The sequence below is a fragment of the Eumetopias jubatus genome, unplaced genomic scaffold (genome assembly GCF_037043125.1).
Source record: "Eumetopias jubatus isolate StellerSeaLion01/CBP00866 unplaced genomic scaffold, mEumJub1_p1.0 scaffold_3, whole genome shotgun sequence".
Lineage (NCBI taxonomy): Eukaryota > Metazoa > Chordata > Mammalia > Carnivora > Otariidae > Eumetopias > Eumetopias jubatus.
The window spans coordinates 132768519-132787739 of record NW_028274809.1 but is presented as its reverse complement, the minus strand read 5'-3'; the positions used below and the strand labels follow the sequence as shown (position 1 = coordinate 132787739).

The 19221-nt window shown below is 39.2% G+C and overlaps 1 protein-coding gene across 1 annotated transcript in view; it reads left to right on the top strand.

Annotated features, from left to right (window-relative positions):
• Positions 1-255: 255 nt before the first annotated feature.
• Positions 256-19221, top strand: part of LOC114210531 (phosphatidylinositol 3,4,5-trisphosphate 3-phosphatase TPTE2-like) — a 151370-nt gene continuing 132404 nt past the window's right edge. Inside the window, exon 1 of the mRNA XM_028104810.2 lies at positions 256-422. Within this exon, the coding sequence (XP_027960611.2) occupies positions 256-422 (167 nt within the window). The remainder of the gene's footprint in view (positions 423-19221) is intronic.

Sequence of the window (19221 nt, the reverse complement as noted above, 5' to 3'; positions counted from 1 at the left end):
CTCTGGGGCTCTTGCACTTCTCGGCTTCAGATGGTTCTCCGAAGCCTGCCCAGGAACTGGACCCCCAGGGTGTGGAACCCCTCTGCGCTGGAACTCCAGGGATATAGTAAAATAAGGTAGAATAATATTGACTACTGTTTGTTGAACCCCACTGGGTCCTGGCTGTTGGGACTTGAGTGAGCCGGGAATCTAAGGCCCAGCTTTCATCTGTCTGTTAATGCAGATCAAGCAGTCGTGGTAAGACAGGGAACGAACATGAAAGGTGCTTTAGACAGTGCCAGAGTTGAGGGCTTGCTGCAGTTGCTGCAGGGGCTTGGGGAACAGCCTCCTCCCTCCCTGAGAGAAGTCCGACCTAGTCAGAAGAACACTGAGACCTCACTCAGCCTCGGAGCCCCCCAAATTCACACCCCCCCGCTTGAGGGGTAAGTATCCCAAACTCCCCTTGCAGCACCCATGTCCAGAATGTGGAGGATCTGTATTAGGACGCAGTCCTGCTGGGGCTTGCTTCCGGAAAAGCTAATCTCCCATGAATCTCCCTGGTGCCGGGTGAGGCCAGCAGGAAAGGTGTGTAGGAACCCTAGGGTTAAGGTCAGAGGCAAGGCTACATGCCCTACAGACTTCAGGACCATATTTCCTGAGGCTGAGGTGACACCTGCAGCAGATGGGACCTGGGGTGGGGGGTAGACTGTGTACCAAGGTAGAAAATCAGAGGCCACTGACTTCGTTTTCCATTTGATAGATTCTGCCCTTACGGAGGGCCTGCAGTGCATGAGATGTGGTATGAAAGAGGATGTGTTTCAGTGTTTGTCTCCCCTGGGGGTGGATGGAAATGAGATATTTTTTAAAAGTTTTTATTGACAAACCATAGGAGACTCTAAACTCTAGAAAACAAAGTGAGGGTTGCTGGAAGGGAGGTGGGGGGGTGGGGTAACTGGGTGATGGGCATTAAGGAAGGCACTTGATGGAATGAGCATTGAGTGTTATATGCAGATGATGAATCACTAAACTCTATGTCTGAAACTAATACACTATATGTTAATTGAGTTTAAATAAAATTTGAAAAATAAAAATAAAAAGCTTTTACTGAGCTAGAACTCGCATACCCTATGACTCACCCTTTTAAAGTATGCAGTTCAATGGATTTTAGTATATTTACAGAGTTGCACGATCATCATCACAATCTAATTTTGGGTTTCTTCACTCCAAAAAGAAACCCCATACCTGTTATTCTTCTCCCCACCTGACACCCAAGACTTGGGCAACCTCTAATCTACTTTCCATCTCTATGGGTATGCCTATTCTGGGCATTTCATATAAATGGAATCCTACAACCTGTGGTCTTTTATGCCTGGTTTCCTTCACGTAGCATGTCATCTTCAAAGTTCATCCAACTTGTAGCACATGTCAGTACTTCATTCCTTTCTATTGTTGAATAATGTTACATTGTATGGAAACCCCACATTTTAAATAATCATCAGTTGATCAACATTTGGGTTGTTTCTACTTTTGGGCCATTATGATTTCGCTATGAACATTCACATACAAGTCTTTGTGTGGATCTATGTTTTCATTTCTTTTGGGTATATACCTAGCAATTGCTGGGTCATGTGGTAACTCTCTGTTTAACCTTTTGAGGGACTGCCAAACTGTTTTCCAAAGTGGCTGCACCATTTTACATCCCCACCAGCAATGTATGGGAGTTTCAGTTTCTCCTATCATTGTCAACCTAGATATCATCTGTTTCCCTTTGTTATAACCATTCTACTGTGTGAGGTGTTATCTCATTGTGGGAAAGGGTGTTTTTAACAGTTGTTTTCCCAATATACAAATATTATAGGGAGAACTCTGAATAATTTGAAAAAATTACTTTTTTTTTTTAAATTACTTCTAATATATTTGTGTTTTTCCAGGCTTGGCTATACATATTGTTACAGTATTTACACAATACATACATTTTAAGTAAAGGTTAAAAAAAAAACTTAACATTTAATCATAAACATTATGTTTATGTAAACTTTTCCTACACATTACTTAAAAGAACTGATATTCTCTGAGGTAGATATGACATATTAACCATTCTATTTTTCTTTGACATTAAGGTAGTTCTCAATATTTTGATATTATGGGAATTGCTTTAAATTTTTCTGCATAATTGTTTTTGCTTAAAAACTGTCTTATTCCAAAAAGCATCAAGCTTTTCCTGAATTTCAGGAAAACCTGAGGTACTACCATGGCTGCTGCTTTTTTTTCCCCCTACAGTCTCCTTAGGCGAGTTATCCAGTCAAGTGGTTAGTTGTCAGTGCTGACTGCTCTGAGCTTGACGCTTTAATTGCTTGCTAAACATCCCCAGCCTTGGTTTTCTACAAGTACCCCAAACCTAAAACCTTCAAAACTGAACCCATTATCTTTCTCTGCCACCAACCTATTCTTCCTTATTTCCAGTATCAAGACGGAGCACCTAGGGAATAAACAAGGGAGGCATTTCCCCTTCATCTTCCACATAAATAGTCATCACAAGTTTTACAGATTTTTGTCTATTTCTCAAGTCTGTGTCTCCTCTCAATCCTTACTACCACCCGAGGTTTTTCAACCCTAAGTGTCTCTCACCTAAGCTGTGTAGTAGCCTACTGTTAGATCTCTAATCCTTCAGTGTTGTCCCTCCTAAATTCTTTCCCTCACTATTGCTAGACAACCTACCTAAAACAAAATGATCATGAAATGCCCCTGCTTAAAATCCTTCAGCTGACCCCTTATTGCCTATTAAAGTCTGTACCTCTTTTTTTATTTAAATTCTAGTTAACAGTGTTATATTAGTTCCAGGTATGCAATGTAGTAATTTAACACTTCCATACAATACCCAGTATTCATCACAACGAGTGCCCTCCTTAATCACCTATTTCACCCATTCCCCCACCCACTCTCCCTCTGGTAGCCATATTTGTTCTCTTTGCCTGCCTCTCTCTCTCTCTCTCTCTCTCTCTCTCTCTCTCTCTCTCTCTCTCCTCCCTCTCCCTCTCCCCTTTTCCCTTTTGCTCATTTGTTTCTTAAATTCCAGATACGAGTGAAATCATATGGTATTTGTCTTTTTTTAATTTTTTTATTGTTATGTTAATCACCATACATTACATCATTAGTTTTTCATGTAGTGTTCCATGATTCATTGTTTGTGCATAACACCCAGTGTTCCACGCAGAACGTGCCCTCTTTAATACCCATCACCAGGCTAACCCATCCCCCGACCCCCCTCCCCCCTAGAACCCTCAGTTTGTTTTTCAGAGTCCATCGTCTCTCATGGTTCATCTCCCCCTCCGATTCTTCCCTTCCTGCTATCTTCTTCTATTTTTTTTTCTTAACATATATTGCATTATTTGTTTCAGAGGTACAGATCTGTGATTCAACAGTCTTGCACAATTCACAGCGCTCACCATAGCACATACCCTCCCCAATGTCTATCACCCAGCCACCCCATCCCTCCCACCCCCCACCACTCCAGCAAACTTCAGTTAGTTTCCTGAGATTAAGAATTCCTCATATCAGTGAGGTCATATGATACATGTCTTTCTCTGATTGACTTATTTCACTCAGCATAACACCCTCCAGTTCCATCCATGTCATTGCACATGGCAAGATCTCATTCCTTTTGATGGCTGCATAATTTTCCATTGTGTATATATACCACCTCTTCATTTGTCGATGGACATCTTGGCTCTTTCCACAGTTTGGCTATTGTGGACATTGCTGCTATAAACATTGGGGTGCATGTACCCCTTCAGATCCCTACATTTGTATCTTTGTGGTAAATACCCAGTAGTGCAGTTGCTGGATCGTATGGTAGCTCTATTTTCAACTGTTTGAGGAACCTCCATACTGTTTTCCAGAGTGGTTGCACCAGCTTGCATTCCCACCAACAGTGTAGGAGGGTTCCCCTTTCTCCACATCCCCACCAACATCTGTCGTTTCCTGACTTGTTAATTTTAGCCATTCTGACTGGTGTGAGGTGGTATCTCATTGAGGTTTTGATTTGGATTTCCCTGATGCCGAGTGATGTTGAGCACTTTTTCATGTGTCTGTTGGCCATTTGGATGTCTTCTTTGGAAAAACGTCTGTTCATGTCTTCTGCCCATTTCTTGATTGGATTATTTGTTCTTTGGGTGTTGAGTTTGATAAGTTCTTTATAGATTTTGGATACTAGCCCTTTATCTGATATGTCATTTGCAAATATCTTCTCCCATTCTGTTGGTTGTCTTTTGGTTTTGTGAACTGTTTCTTTTGCTGTGCAAAAGCTTTTTATCTTGATGAAATCCCAATAGTTCATTTTTGCCCTTGCTTCCCTTGCCTTTGGCGATGTTTCTAGGAAGAAGTTGCTGCGGCTGAGGTCAAAGAGGTTCCTGCCTGTGTTCTTCTTTAGGATTTTGATGGACTCCTGTCTCACATCTAGGTCTTTCAAACATTTGGAGTCTATTTTTGTGTGTGGTGTAAGGAAATGGTCCAGTTTCATTCTTCTGCATGTGGCTGTCCAATTTTCCCAACACCATTTGTTGAAGAGACTGTCTTTTTTCCATTGGACATTCTTTCCTGCTTTATTGAAGATTAGTTGACCATAGAGTTGAGGTTCCATTTCTGGGCTCTCTATTCTGTTCCATTGATCTATGTGTCTGTTTTCATGCCAGTACCGTACGGTCTTGATGATGACAGCTTTGTAATAGAGCTGGAAGTCCGGAATTGTGATGCCACCGGCTTTGCTTTTCTTTTTCAACATTCCTCTGGCTATTCGGGGTCTCTTCGGGTTCCATACAAATTTTAGGATTATTTGTTCCATTTCTTTGAAAAAAAGTGGATGGTATTTTGGTGGGGATTGCATTGAATGTGTAGATGGCTCTAGGTAGCATTGACATCTTCACAATGTTTGTTCTTCCAATCCATGAGCATGGAATGTTTTTCCATTTCTTTGTATCTTCCTCCATTTCTTTCATGAGTATTTTATAGTTTTCTGAGTACAGATCCTTTGCCTCTTTTGTTAAATTCATTCCTAGGTATCTTACGGTTTTGGGTGCAATTGTAAATGGGATCGACTCCTTAATTTGTCTCTTTTCTGTCTTGGTGGTGGTGTATAGGAATGCCACTGATTTCTGTGCATTGATTTTATATCCTGCCACTTTACTGAATTCCTGTATGAGTTCTAGCAGTTTTGGGGTGGAGTCTTTTGGGTTTTTCACATAAAGTATCATATCATCTGCAAAGAGTGAGAGTTTAACTTCCTCTTTGCCAATTTGGATGCCTTTGATTTCTTTTTGTTGTCTGATTGCTGTGGCTAGGACTTCTAATACTATGTTGAATAGCAGTGGTGATAGTGGACATCCCTGCCGCGTTCCTGACCTTAGGGGGAAAGCTCTCAGCTTTTCTCCATTGAGAATGATATTCGCTGTAGGTTTTTCATAGATGGCTTTTATGATATTGAGGTATGTACCCTCTATCCCTATACTCTGAAGTTTTGATCAAGAAAGGATGCTGTACTTTGTCAAATGCTTTTTCTGCATCTATTGAGAGGATCATCAGATTCTTGTTCTTTCTTTTGTTAATGTATTGCATCCCGTTGATTGATTTGTGGATGTTGAACCAACCTTGAAGCCCAGGGATAAATCCCACTTGGTCGTGGTGAATAATCCTTTTAATGTACTGTTGGATCCTATTGGCTAGTATTTTGGTGAGAATTTTTGCATCCATGTTCATCAAGGATATTGGTCTGTAATTCTCTTTGATGGGGTCTTTGTCTGGTTTTGGGATCAAGGCAGTGGTGGCCTCATAAAATGAGTTTGGAAGTTTTCCTTCCATTTCTATTTTTTGGAACAGTTTCAGGTATTAATTCTTGTTTAAATGTTTGATAGAATTCCCCTGGGAAGCCATCTGGCCCTGGGCTTTTGTTTGTTGGCAGATTTTTGATGACTGCTTCAATTTCCTTAGTGGTTATAGGTCTGTTCAGGTTTTCTATTTCTTCCTGGTTCAATTTTGGTTGTCAATACATCTCTAGGAATGCATCCATTTCTTCCAGGTTATCTAATTTGCTGGCATAGAGTTGCTCATAATATGTTCTTATAATTGTTTGTATTTCTTTGGTGTTGGTTGTGATCTCTCCTCTTTCATTCATGATTTTGTTGATTTGGGTCCTTTCTCTTTTCTTTTTGATAAGTCTGGCCAGGGCTTTATCAATCTTGTTAATTCTTTCAAAGAACCAGCTCCTAGTTTTGTTGATCTATTCTACTGTTCTTTGGTTTCTATTTCATGGATTTCTGCTCTGATCTTTATTATTTCTCTTCTCCTGCTGGGTTTAGACTTTATTTGCTATTTTTTCTCTAGCTCCTTTAGGTGTAGGGTTAGGTTGTGTATTTGAGACCTTTCTTGTTTCTTGAGAAAGGCTTGTATTGCTATATACTTTCCTCTCAGGACTGCCTTTGCTGTATCCCAAAGATTTTGAACAGTTTTGTTTTCATTTTCATTGGTTTCCATGAATTTTTTTAATTCTTCTTTAATTTCCTGGTGGACCCATTCATTCTTTAGTAGGATGCTCTTTAGCCTCCATGTATTTGAGTTCTTTCCTACTTTCCTCTTGTGATTGAGTTCTAGTTTCAAAGCATTGTGGTCTGAAAATATGCATGGAATAATCCCAATCTTTTGGTACCGGTTGAGACCTGATTTGTGACCTAGGATGTGATCTATTCTGGAGAATGTTCCATGGGCACTAGAGAAGAATGTGTATTCCATTGCTTTGGGATGGAATGTTCTGAATATGTCTGTGAAGTCCATTTGGTGCAGTGTGTCATTTAAAGTCTTTATTTCCTTGTTGATCTTTTGCTTAGATGATCTGTCCATTTCAGTCAGGGGGGTGTTAAAGTCCCCCACTATTATTGTATTGTTGTCAATGTGTTTCTTTGCTTTTGTTATTAATTGCCTTATATAATTGGCTGCTTCCATGTTAGGGGCATAGATATTTATAATTGTTAGATCTTCTTGTTGGATAGACCCTTTAAGTAGGATATAGTGTCCTTCCTCATCTCTTCGTACAGTCTTTGTTTTAAAATCTAATTTGTCTGATATAAGGATTGCCACCCCAGCTTTCTTTTGGTGTCCATTAGCATGGTAAATGGTTTTCCACCCCCTCACTTTCAATGTGGGGGTGTCTTTGGGTCTAAAATGAGTCTCTTGCAGACAGCATACCGATGGGTCTTGTTTTTTAATCCAATCTGATAGCCTGTGTCTTTTGATTGGGGCATTGAGCCCATTTACATTCAGGGTAACTATTGAAAGATACGAATTTAGTGCCATTGCATTGCCTGTAAGGTGACTGTTACTGTATATTGTCTGTGTTCCTTTGTGGTCTATGCTGCTTTTAGGCTCTCTCTTTGCTTAGAGGACCCCTTTCAATATTTCTTGGAGGGCTGGTTTCATGTTTGCAAATTCCTTTAGTTTTTGTTTGTCCTGGAAACTTTTTATCTCTCCTATTTTCAATGACAGCCTCGCTGGATATAGTATTCTTGGCTGCATATTTTTCTCGTTTAGTGCTCTGAAGATACCATGCCAGTCCTTTCTGGCCTGCCAGGTCTCTGTGGATAGGTCTGTTGCCAATCTAATGCTTCTACCATTATAGGTTACATATCTCTTCTCCCGAGCTGCTTTCAAGATTTTCTCTTTGTCTCTGAGACTCGTAAGTTTTACTATTAGATGTTGGGGTGTTGACCTATTTTTATTGATTTTGAGAGGGGTTCTCTGTGCCTCCTGGATTTTGATGCCTATTTCCTTCCCCACATTAGGGAAGTTCACTGCTATAATTTGCTCCAATATACCTTCTGCCCCTCTCTCTTTCTTCTTCTGGGATCCCAATTATTCTAATGTTGTTTCATCTTATCGTATCGTTTATCTCTCGAATTCTGCCCTCGTGATCCAGTAGTTGTTTATCTCTCTTTTTCTCAGCTTCTTTATTTTCCATCATTTGGTCTTCTATATCACTAATTCTCTCTTCTGCCTCATTTATCCTAGGAGTTAGTGCCCCCATTTTTGATTGCACCTCATTAATAGCCTTTTTGATTTCGATTTGGTTAGATTTTAGTTTTTTTATTTCTCCAGGAAGGGTGTCTCTAATAACTCCCATGCTTTTTTCAAGCCCCGCTAGTATCTTTAAAATCATGATTCTGAACTCTAGGTCTGACATCGTAGTAATGTCCGTATTGGGTAGGTCCCTGGCAGACAGTACTACCTCTTGTTCTTTTTGCTGAGGTGATTTTTTTCATCTTGTCATTTTGTCCAGAGGAGAATAGATGAATGAGGGAACAAAATGCTAACAGATTAACAATGTCCCCAGTGAATATACTCTAAACAAATCAGAAAAGACCTGAAACCAGGGGAAAAGAAAGGGAAAGAAAGAGAAAAAAAGAGAAAAAGAAAAAGAAAAACAAAAACAGAACAAATAAAAAAAAACAGAATATGATCAAATATGCTCAGGCTAGTGCATAGATCAGTGCCACACACTAGATTTTGGGTGTATTTTGGTCTGTTAGAAGAAAGTGCCTCCTAAAATTTTAAAGAAAGACTTATATATGTACAATATAAGGGTTGAGACAATGAAAGGATGGAAGATGACTGTAAAGATGAAAATTATAAAAGATTTTATAAAAGGAATTGATAAGTTGTTTGAAAAAAGAAAGAAGATTTAAAAAAAAAAAGAAAAAAAAAGGGAGAGAATGTGATCAGGCAGGAGACTAGAACAAAGCCATACACTAGTGATTTAGGGTATATTTTGATCTGTTAGAAGGAACTGTATCTCAAAATTTTAAAGAGAGAACAACTTATATATATATGCCAAAAATAAGGGTAACTACTGTGAAGGGATATAATATGACTCTAAAAATGAAAAATAAAAATGTTTTTTTAAAAAAGGGATTGATAAGATGTTGGTTGAAAAAGGGAAAAAGAAAAATTCAAAAAAAGAAAAAACAGGTAAAAAAAATTAACTTTGAAAAACTAAAGAATCATGGTAAAAAAGCCATGAATTCTATGTGCAGTATTCCCCTAGCGCTGGAGTTCGGCCGTTCTTATTGATGGGTAAACTTGGTCTTGGCTGGCTGTTTGTGCTGAAATTCTGGGGGAGGGGCCTGTTGCCGTGGTTCCCAAATGTCTTTGCCGGAGGCGGAATTGCCTCGCCCCTGTTGGTCCTGGCTAAGTAATCTGCTCGGGTTTGCTCTCGGGAGCTTTTGTTCCCTGCAAGCTCTTGGTACAGCTTCGGAGGATGAGAGTGAAAATGGTGGTCTCCCAATCTCCATCCAGAGGAGCCAAGAACTTGGGGCCCTGCTCCTCAGTGCGCCCCCAGAGAAAAGCAGTCAGTCACTCCCATCTCCCCGGTCCCTGGCCGCACTCTGTGCTCACCCGGCCTGTGACCGAGCGTTTCTATCTCTGGCACCTGACCCTGTCTGGAGTCTCCAAACCCAGCAGATCCCCGAGGTGCGCTCCCGTGCCGCTCCTCCTGGGGGAGGGAGGGAAGTGTCCCCACATCTGCCACTTGTTGGGTCCCTGATGGAGGAGCAGTTGCCCAGCTGTGCCGCGGAACACGGTTTATGGCAACCCCAAGCTGAGAGCCTGCGCCTCGGCTCCGTCTCTGCAGCCAGCTTCCCTGCTCTGATACCTGGGAGCTCTGCTGCACTCAGGCACCCCCGGTCTTTCTGTGACCCCGAGGGTCCTGAGACCACACTGTCCTGCGAGGGTTCCACCCCCAGCTTAGCCACTGGAGTGACGTCCCTCAGCGGAGCCGACTTCTAAAAGATCCGATTTTGTGCCCCGCAGCTCTATCACTTGCCAGAAGCGACCGACGGAGGCCCCCTCCCCCGCCATCTATCCTCCCGAATATCGCCTCGGATTCACTTCTCCGCACGTCCTTTCCAGTAAGTGGTCACTTTCTGTTAAGAGAGTTGTTGCTCTTCTCATCTTCGATCTCCTGTTGAGTTCCCTAGGTGTTCAGAATGGTTTGATCCCTATCCAGCTGAATTCCTGAGACTAGACGAAATCCAGGTCTCCCACTCCTCCGCCATCTTGCTCTGCCCCCCAGTATTTGTCTTTCTCTGGCTGACTTATTTCACTTAGCATAATACTTTGTAGCTCCATCCATGTTGTTGCAAATGGCAAGATTGCATTATTTTTTATAGCCAAGTAATATTCCATTATGGAGATATATCATCTCTATCTCTCTCTATATATATGTATATATATATATAAAATCACATCTTCTTTCCATTCATCAATCGGTGGACACTTCAGCTATTTCCATAATTTCGCTATAGTAGATAATACTGGTATAAACCTATAAACATGGGGGTGCATGTATCCCTTGAATTGGTATTTTTATATTCTTTGAGTAAATACCTAGTAGTGAAATTGCTGGATCATATGGTACTTCTATTTTTAATTTTTTGAGGAACCTCCATACTGTTTTCCAGAGTAGTTGCACCAGTTTGCAGTCCTACCAACAATGTAAGAGGGTTTCCCTTTCTCCATATCCTTGCCAACATCTGTTGTTTCTTGTGTTGTTGATTTTAGTCATTCTGATAGGTGTGAGGTGATATTGTAGCTTTCCTGATAAGTCATGTTGAGTATCTTTTCATGTTTTTGTTGGCTATCTGTAGGTTGTCTTTGGAAAAATGTCTATTCATGTCTTCTGCCTATTTTTTAATTGGATTACTCATTTTGGGGGGTGTTGTGTCAGTTCTTTGTATCTTTTGGATACTAACCCTTTATCGCATATGTCGTTTGCAAATATCTTCTTCCATTCCGTAGGTTGCCTTTTAGTTTTGCTGATTGTTTCCTTTGCTGTACAGAAGCTTTTTAAGTTGATGTAGTTCCAGTAGTTAATTTTTGCTTTTGTTTCCCTTGCCTCAGGAGACCTATCTAGAAAGAAGTTGCTATGGCCCATGTCAGAGAATGTGCTTCTTTTTTTTTAATTGAAGTACAGTTGACATACAATGTTACATTAGTTTCAGTTATACAACATAGTGATTGGCCAAGTCTATACGCTGTGCTATTCTCACAGGCATAGCTACCATCTGTCCCCATATGACATTATTACAATACCATTGACTATATTCCCTATGCTCTACCTTTTATCCCCCATGACTTATTCATTTCATAGCTAGAAGCTTGTATTTCCCACTCCCCTTCAGTCAATTTGCTCATCCCCCCACTCCCCTCTCCTCTGGTAACTATCAGTTTGTGCTCTGTATTTATGGGTCTGATTCTGCTTTTTGTTTAATTATTTTGTTTTTTAGATTCCACATATAAGTGAAATCATATGGTATTTGTCTATTTGTGTCTGACTTATTTCACTTAGCATAATCCTCTCTGGGTCCATCCATGTTGTTGCCAATGACAAGATTTCATACTTTTTATGGCTGAGTAATATTCCACCTCTTCTTTATCCATTCATCTATTGATGGACAATTGGATTGTTTCCATATTTGTCATGATAAATAATGTTAATAACGTTGCAATAAACATAGGGGTGCAGTATCTTTTTAAATTTGTTTTAAATTTGTTTTCATTGGGTAAATATCCAGTAGTGGAATTACTGGATCATATGGTATTTGCATTTTTCTATTTTTTGAGGAACCTCATACTATTTTCCAGAATGGCTGCACCGAATTACATTACCACCAAAAGTGCACAAGAGTTCCTTTTTCTCCACATCTTCACCGACACTTGTTTCTTATGTTTTTGATTTTAGTCATTCTGAAAAGTGTAACGTGATATCTCTTTATGGTTTTGATTTTCATTTCCTTGATGAGTGATGTTGAACATCTTTTCATGTGTCTGTTGGCCATGTGTGAGTCTTCTTTGAAAAAATGTCTATTCAAGTCTTCTGCCCATTTTTAAAATTGGATATTTTTTTGGTGCTGAGTTCTAGAAGTTTTATATACATTTTTGTTATTAACTCCTTATTAAATATATCATTTGCAAATATCTTCTCCCATTCAGTAGGTTGTCTTTTCAATTTTCAATTTGTTGATGATTTCTTTTGCTGTGCTTTTTATTTTAGTGTAGTCCCAATAGTTGAATTTTGCTGTTGTTTCTCTAGCGTGAGGAGACCTATCTAGAAAAATGTTGTTACAGCTGATGTCAAAGAAATTACTGCCTGTGCTCTCTTCTAGGAGTTTTATGGTTTCACGTCTCACATTTGGGTCTTTAGTCCATTTTGAGTTTATTTTGTGTGTGGGGTAATAAAGTGGTGCAGTTTCATTCTTTTGCCTGTAGCTGTCCAGTTTTCTTAGCACCATTTATTGAAGAGACTCTCTTTTCCCCATTGCATATTCTTGCTTCCTTTGTCCTAGTTTAGTTGACCCTATAAGTGTGGATTTATTTCTGGGCTCTCTATTCTGTTTCATTGATCTGTGTGTCTATTTTTGTACCAGTACCATAATGTTTTGATTATTACAGCTTCATAATATATCCCAAAATCTGGGATTATGATACCAGCTTTATTCTTCTTTCTCAGGATTCCTTTGCTATTCAGGGTCTTTTGGGCTCTATACAAATTTTAGGATTCTTTGTTCTAGTTCTGTGAAAAATGCTATTGGTATTTTAAGAGGGATTGCATTGAATCTGTAAACTTCTTTGGGTAGTGTGGACATTTTAACAAGATTAAAATTTTTGGGGGTGCCTGGCTGGCTCAGTTCGTAGAGCATGTGACTCTTGATCTTGGGGTTGTGAGTTCGAGCCCCACGCTGGGTGTAGAGATTACTTTAAAAAATCTTTGGAGAAATTAATCTTGTTTTTTTTTCTTTAAACATTGAGCATGAAATATCTTTCCATTTGTTTGTGTCATCTTCAATTTTTTTATTTTGTCATATTAATCACCATACATACATCATTAGTTTTTGATGTAGTGTTCCATGATTCATTGTTTGTGTATAACACCCAGTGCTCCAAGCAGTACGTGCCCTCCTTAATACCCATCACCAGGCTAACCCATCCCCTCACCCCCCTCCCTTCTAGAACCCTCAGTTTGTTTCTCAGAGTCCATAGTCTCTCATGGTTCATCTCCCCCTCCGATTCCCCCCCTTCATTTTTCCCTTCCTACTATCTTTTTTTTTTTAACATATAACATATTATTTGTTTCAGAGGTACAGGAATTGTGTAAGACTGTTGAATCTTCAATGTTTTTTATCAATGTTTTATAGTTTTCAGAGTACAGGTCTTCCATCTCCTTGGTTAAGTTTATTCCTAGCTATTTTATTCTTTTTGGTGCAATTATAAGTGGAATTGTTAATTTTCTGGTACTTCATTATTAGTGTATAGAAGCACAACTAATTTCTGTACATTTATTTCATATCCTGATACTTTACTAAATTCATTTATTCGAATAGTTTTTTGGTGGAGTCTAGGATTTTCTATATATAGTATTATGTCATTTGCAAAAAGTGACAGTTTGACTTCTTCCTTACCTATTTGGATGCCTTGTATTTCTTGTCTGATTGCTGTGGCTAGCACTTCCAGAACTATGTTGAATAAAAGTGGTAAGAATGGACATCCTTTTCTTGTTCCCGATCTTAGAGGGAAAGCTCTGTTTTTCATCATTGAGTATCATGTTAGCTGTGGGTTTTCATTTATGGCCTTTATAAAATTGAGGTGTATTTTCTATAAATCCACTTTGTCGAGTTTTTTCATAGACAGGAGTTGGTACAGAAAAAGCATTTGACAAAATCCTATGAGATGACATGACTTTTTATCCTTTATTGATATGTATCATACTGATTTGTGAATATTGAACCATCCTTGTGTCCCTAGAATAAATCTCACTTGATGGTGGTGAATGATCTTTTTAATGTATTACTAAATGTTGTTTGCTAATATTTTGTTGAGAATTTTTCATCTCTGTTCACCAGAGATATTGGCCTGTAGTTTTCTTTTTTTGTAGTGTCTTTTTCTGGTTTTGATATCAGGGTAATGCTGGCCTCGTAGACAACATTTGGAAACTTTCCTTCCTCTATTTTTTTTAAATATATTGAAGAGGATAGGTACTAACTCTTTTAAAAATATTTGGTAGAATTCACCTATGAATTCATCTGATGCAGTGTTGGACTACATCAAACAAAAGTGCTGGACTTTTGTTTGGGAATTTTTGGATTACTGATTCAATTTCATTGCTAGAAATAAAAAGTCTGAACAGCCCAATTACTTCCTGGTTCAGTTTTGGAAGATTCTAAGTGTCTAGGAATTTATCCAGTTCTTCTAGTGTCCAATTTTGCTGGCATATAAAGCCTGTACTTCTTAATATGGTGTACAGGGCTATTTTTGCAACTTCTGCTACTCCCTGCTCTGCATGTTATTTATGTCAGTAACAGATAATGTTTACAGTTTCCTCAAAGTCCCCATGCTGTTCAGGGCTTCCATGTAATTGTTTTTTATGATTTTTCTGTCTGGAATTTTCTCACCACTTTTTTCCTCCTGGCTTCTTATCTACTGTCCTTCAAGTCCAAGCTCTAGCATCGTCCCCTTCAAAAAATCAATTTTGAAGTTCCAAAGCAGGCCAGTGGCCCTTCTTTTTGTTCCAGGTAGTGTTGATCTCTATCTTGCACTTCAAACATACTTTTATTTATTTTTTTATTTAAATTCAATTAGCCAACATATATTGCATCATTAGTTTTTGATATAATGTTCAATGACTCATTAGTTGTGTATACCATACTTTTAAACATATTTCCTGAGAATAAAGTTTCTTACTTTAATATCTGTATTCTTTCCATTTTTTTTCTTTTTGTAATTTCTGTTGACTTCTGTTCATGAGAGTATGATTCCTCACATGTTTGCTAGATTGTGTTAAGAGCTCATATTTGGCTGAACTTTAGGTTTAGGAATCCTGAGGGATCTAAATTGAGATGATTTGCCTTGGTTTCTGCTGGGTGCTAGTGTCACTACCAATCAGGAGCCACTTCAATTTAATTGATTGGATTGAGGTTTCTTGGACTGTGAGTGTGGCATCAATTCAAATCCCAGGAAGAGCATAAAGCTGGTTACAAAACATTAGGGAGACTATTAAAATTATTAATATTTTTAAACCCAATGCCAACAGAGACACTGATTTGCTTGTTGGTCACTCTGTTAGCATATAGGTTTTTTTCAAGTTTCTTTTTTCTTCCACTAAATATATAGCCAGTCTGGCTGCCTGGATTTACATGTAGGTCTCAGATTCGGCTCACCACTTTGTCGAATTCACATCCTATTACTTAGGTAACCAACAAAACTCTAGATTCCCAGGAATATGTTAGAGCTTTTCAAAGTCCTTTCTTGACATACTTTCCTCCCTCCCTCCCTCTCTCCCTCCCTCCCTCCCTCCCTCCCTTCAGAACATTTTGGTTAGCCTATTGTTTGCCTACTTCCTATTTAGCACTTCAGGCAGCCACAATATTAACCAACAAAACTCTAGATTTTTTGGTTTGGCACACTTCCAAGGCATTCCAGGCTTCTGTGTCATTTACCACTTTAGTTTCAGTACCAGAGTGTGTATATATGCATGTATGTATGTGTGTGTTTGTGTGCCTGTGATCATTTAGTACTTCCCTTACCTTTTTTTAAATTTAGCAATATATTTAAAAGTATTTTTAGAATTAATGCCAGTGAAAATGGCAAAATAGAGATCTCCAAAAATTCTTTCCTTTATATAAATTGCAAGAATGTTGGCAAAAATGGTCAGAATCATCTTTTCCAGAACTCTGGAAATTAACCAAAGGCTTACAGCAAGCTGGGGAGCATTTATTTAAGAACATAGGCTGGATTTTGGTGAGGACAGAGAACTTTGTGGTGTTCTAACTTACGCCATTCATGTCACACTTAACCCAGCTCCATGGTAGCCTTGAAGACCAACATCCTGCAATCATGGTGAAAACCAGTCTCCTGGGTGCCAATGGAGGGGACAGAAGGGAATTAGAGCTATTCAAAGGTCTATTCCCAGAAAAATGTCGCTGTTTGACCTAGCTAGTGGGTCCCTGCAAGACCCCACTCACAAGACTGTCTTCATGTGGCCTGACTTGGAGCTTACCCAGCCTTTGCCTTGGGGACATTTGTTGAAATCAGTGAATCAGAGACAACTGTTGAACATCATGGCTGCCTGAGGTATAGATAATAGTTGGGGCAAAAGAAAAAGCTGTGTAATGCGATATCCATAGGGAGTTTGAAAAGCTGCAGCATATTCCTGGGACTCTAAAGGCCATCTGCACATCTAGGGCTGTACTCATGTCCAGGATTTTGCACACTTGAAAATTTTAGGTCTTTTCAGGTCTTTCTTATCTCTGGCCAATCTTGAGGTTTTGCACAAGAAGAAAATGTAGGTTATGGTGGAGTTGTAACCTGCCTGGCTGTGTGGAAGGCACGCTCAAGCAGTACATGAAGCTTCTTTGTGTCTACTGAGAGACTTACCGGTTCCAGGCATCTGAGGGAATCTGTACATTTACTAGCTGACCATTATGCTAATCAAGCTGACTTCAGTGGCTGCACTTTACAAAGAATGGAGACTTTACAGAATTTTGAATTAGAAATTTCTAATCAGAATTCAGAAAAGTCACGAAATAAACAACAATAAACCCTGGGGAAAGGGAAAGATCAGTGCAGTTATTTTAAAAGCCCGGTTTTCAATAAAATATTAAGACACGGAAAGAAGCAAGTACTGGGACCTTCAAATTAGTTTCTTAGCCTCTTTTTCATCCTCTTATGGGAGACAGGAAGGCTAGAAGGGGCTAAGGTTGTCTTCTTGTCTTTCCTTTAGGTCAGACAAGACTCTGGTAAAGTAGTTTCTCTTTAGGGCAGGTCTTTCTAACAGAGAACAGAATGCTCTGGGTGTATTTCAAAATGGTCTGGCCTGGAGGTCATCAACGTGATATTGAAGTCAGTGACCATGTTTTATTCATTCTTGTATCTTGCTAAGTACTTACAGAAATATTAAATAAATATGACCTTAATTTCTTTTCCATGACTTCAACTGTGACCATTTATTCAGCCTCAGAACATGTACCAATACAGACTGTCAAACAGGTATTTCTTATTTCTTTTTGGGGTAATTCTTATATTGTAATTTTCATACAGAACGTTCTATTGTTTCACCTATACTTTTTAAAACCTTCTTTCATATTTGTTTTCCTTTCTTTGACATTTGTTTCCACCTTCTCAGGTTTACTCTAAAAGGAAAATGGGTGTATTTTAAGTTTAAAACTAATATTTGATTGCTTCCTCTCAATCCCATGAAATGATAGCTTGCATATATAATTTTTGTCCTGAGTCCTGTATCAACCTTGCCTATTTTAGTCAAATTTAGTATTAGCCAGAAAACATTCAGCCCTCTGATCATTCTCTTTCTTGCAAAATAAGAGGTAGAAGGTGGGACAATCGGCTCTGAGATTATTATCCCAGTATCTTTGATCCTGGTGCTCCCCCATCTCCCATCTTTAAGGAGAACTGCATCTATTTTTAAGACCCTATAGCCTGGAATCAAGTTCAGTGTATTCCCCACTCTACTACTATCTCAGGACCACCTGGAATCTGTTGTTTGGGGTTGCCATGGACACGGAGTTCTTATTCCAGTACTGGCTTGTTACCAGCACCAGGTAAAGACCTAGGGGTGGAGGGTCTCTGGACAAGGGCATCTTATACTCTGCCGTTTATGTTGGCTAACGTTGCCTTTCATCCTCACTGAGATTGAGAAGAATATAATGTTTTAGAGGGAGGGCTGGGGGGTGGGGGCAGGGGGCAGGATGGGGGCCTTCGTGGCCACAGACAGGAAGTTTTGCCTTGTGCTCAGCTGTGGGGAGCATTAATAAATGTTTGTTTCTTCCCGGGGATTTCCCAGAACCTCCTCACCCTCAGAGTACCAGAGATGGAGGGGTTGTGGGGTGGGGATGTGTGCATAGGGGGTAGGGGTGCACTAGGCCAATATAGGACCAAATAGCTGTAACCTTGTTGCTGGCCAGAAGTTGGGGCAAGAGTTGACTTAACAGGCTTGGTTTGGGGAAATTAAAAATAAAAAAGGAAAAGAAGTGAAAGGCATTGTCCTGGAAGGCAGCAGGAAAGAACACTGCTATTAGTATCTCTAGTAATGTTTGATCCCACTTAGGAAAAGTTGTATTCAAGTAACAAGATCATAGTCCTTCTGCGTCCACCACCCTTCTGTTGTGGCCCCGCAGAAGCAGCCCTGACTGCAGGTAAGCAGATCCGAGGTTTGTAGGGAAGAACTATCCTTAAATATGTGGCTCCACCTTGGTCCACCCTGGTTTTCCTGGCCACCTCTGGAACAGAAGGTAGCAACCTCAGAACTTTGGGATTCCTACTCCCACTGCCTATGAGGTGGTATGAAGGTAGGGAATTTACAGGTGGTTGGCCCTCAAACCCAAAATTCAAAATCAACATTTATGTACAAATTGATCTGTTTATGAAAATATTTTTCAATTTGTTTCCATTTTTCTCTCTTTGCCCAGAATTTAGGCCTTGTGGCACATTTCAGGCTGCCTCCTTGATAACTTGGCAATGTACTTTTTGAAAATATCTTATTCTCCAGTGACTTCCGGTTTTCTTGCATGACACAAAGTGTTCTGTGAAGTGTTGAAGGATGCATCTTTGCTTTCTTATCCCTTTGATTTATGCTACAGAATATTTTAGGATGGAAATATCATAAATCCCTATGATGATGTAAAACTGGTTTGAAATGAATTTTGTTTCATTTGTTTCATCATATGCAGCAAGAGAGCAATCTTTAAAGTGTCCTGTCTTTGACTAAACTTTTCCTGAACATTCAAAAAACTTTTCTTCTATTTCTCGACCCAAAATAAAATACTGAGGGGAAAATACAAAATGCACATTTCACAGGATTGATAAAATTGTACGGTATTGTAGATTTTAGAAGTTCGTGGATTCAAGACTTTAGAAATGCTGATCCATGCCTAATAAGTTCTATGTATGACTTTCTTTCTAATTGGGCAAATATCCTATGTGTTTTAAAAATACTGAATAAAAAATTCATATGTGCCTTTTTTTTTCTAGATTAATTGTAGATTAAATACAACCACAAGACAATACCATGCAGAAATTAAAGAGGAACCCTTTATATCTCTGGTTCATGCATCAAAAAAGTAGTAAGTAAGTGATAAGACTCGAATTTACTAAATTGTAAGCATCATTCTCAGCCTTGGTTAATAGAATAGGGAA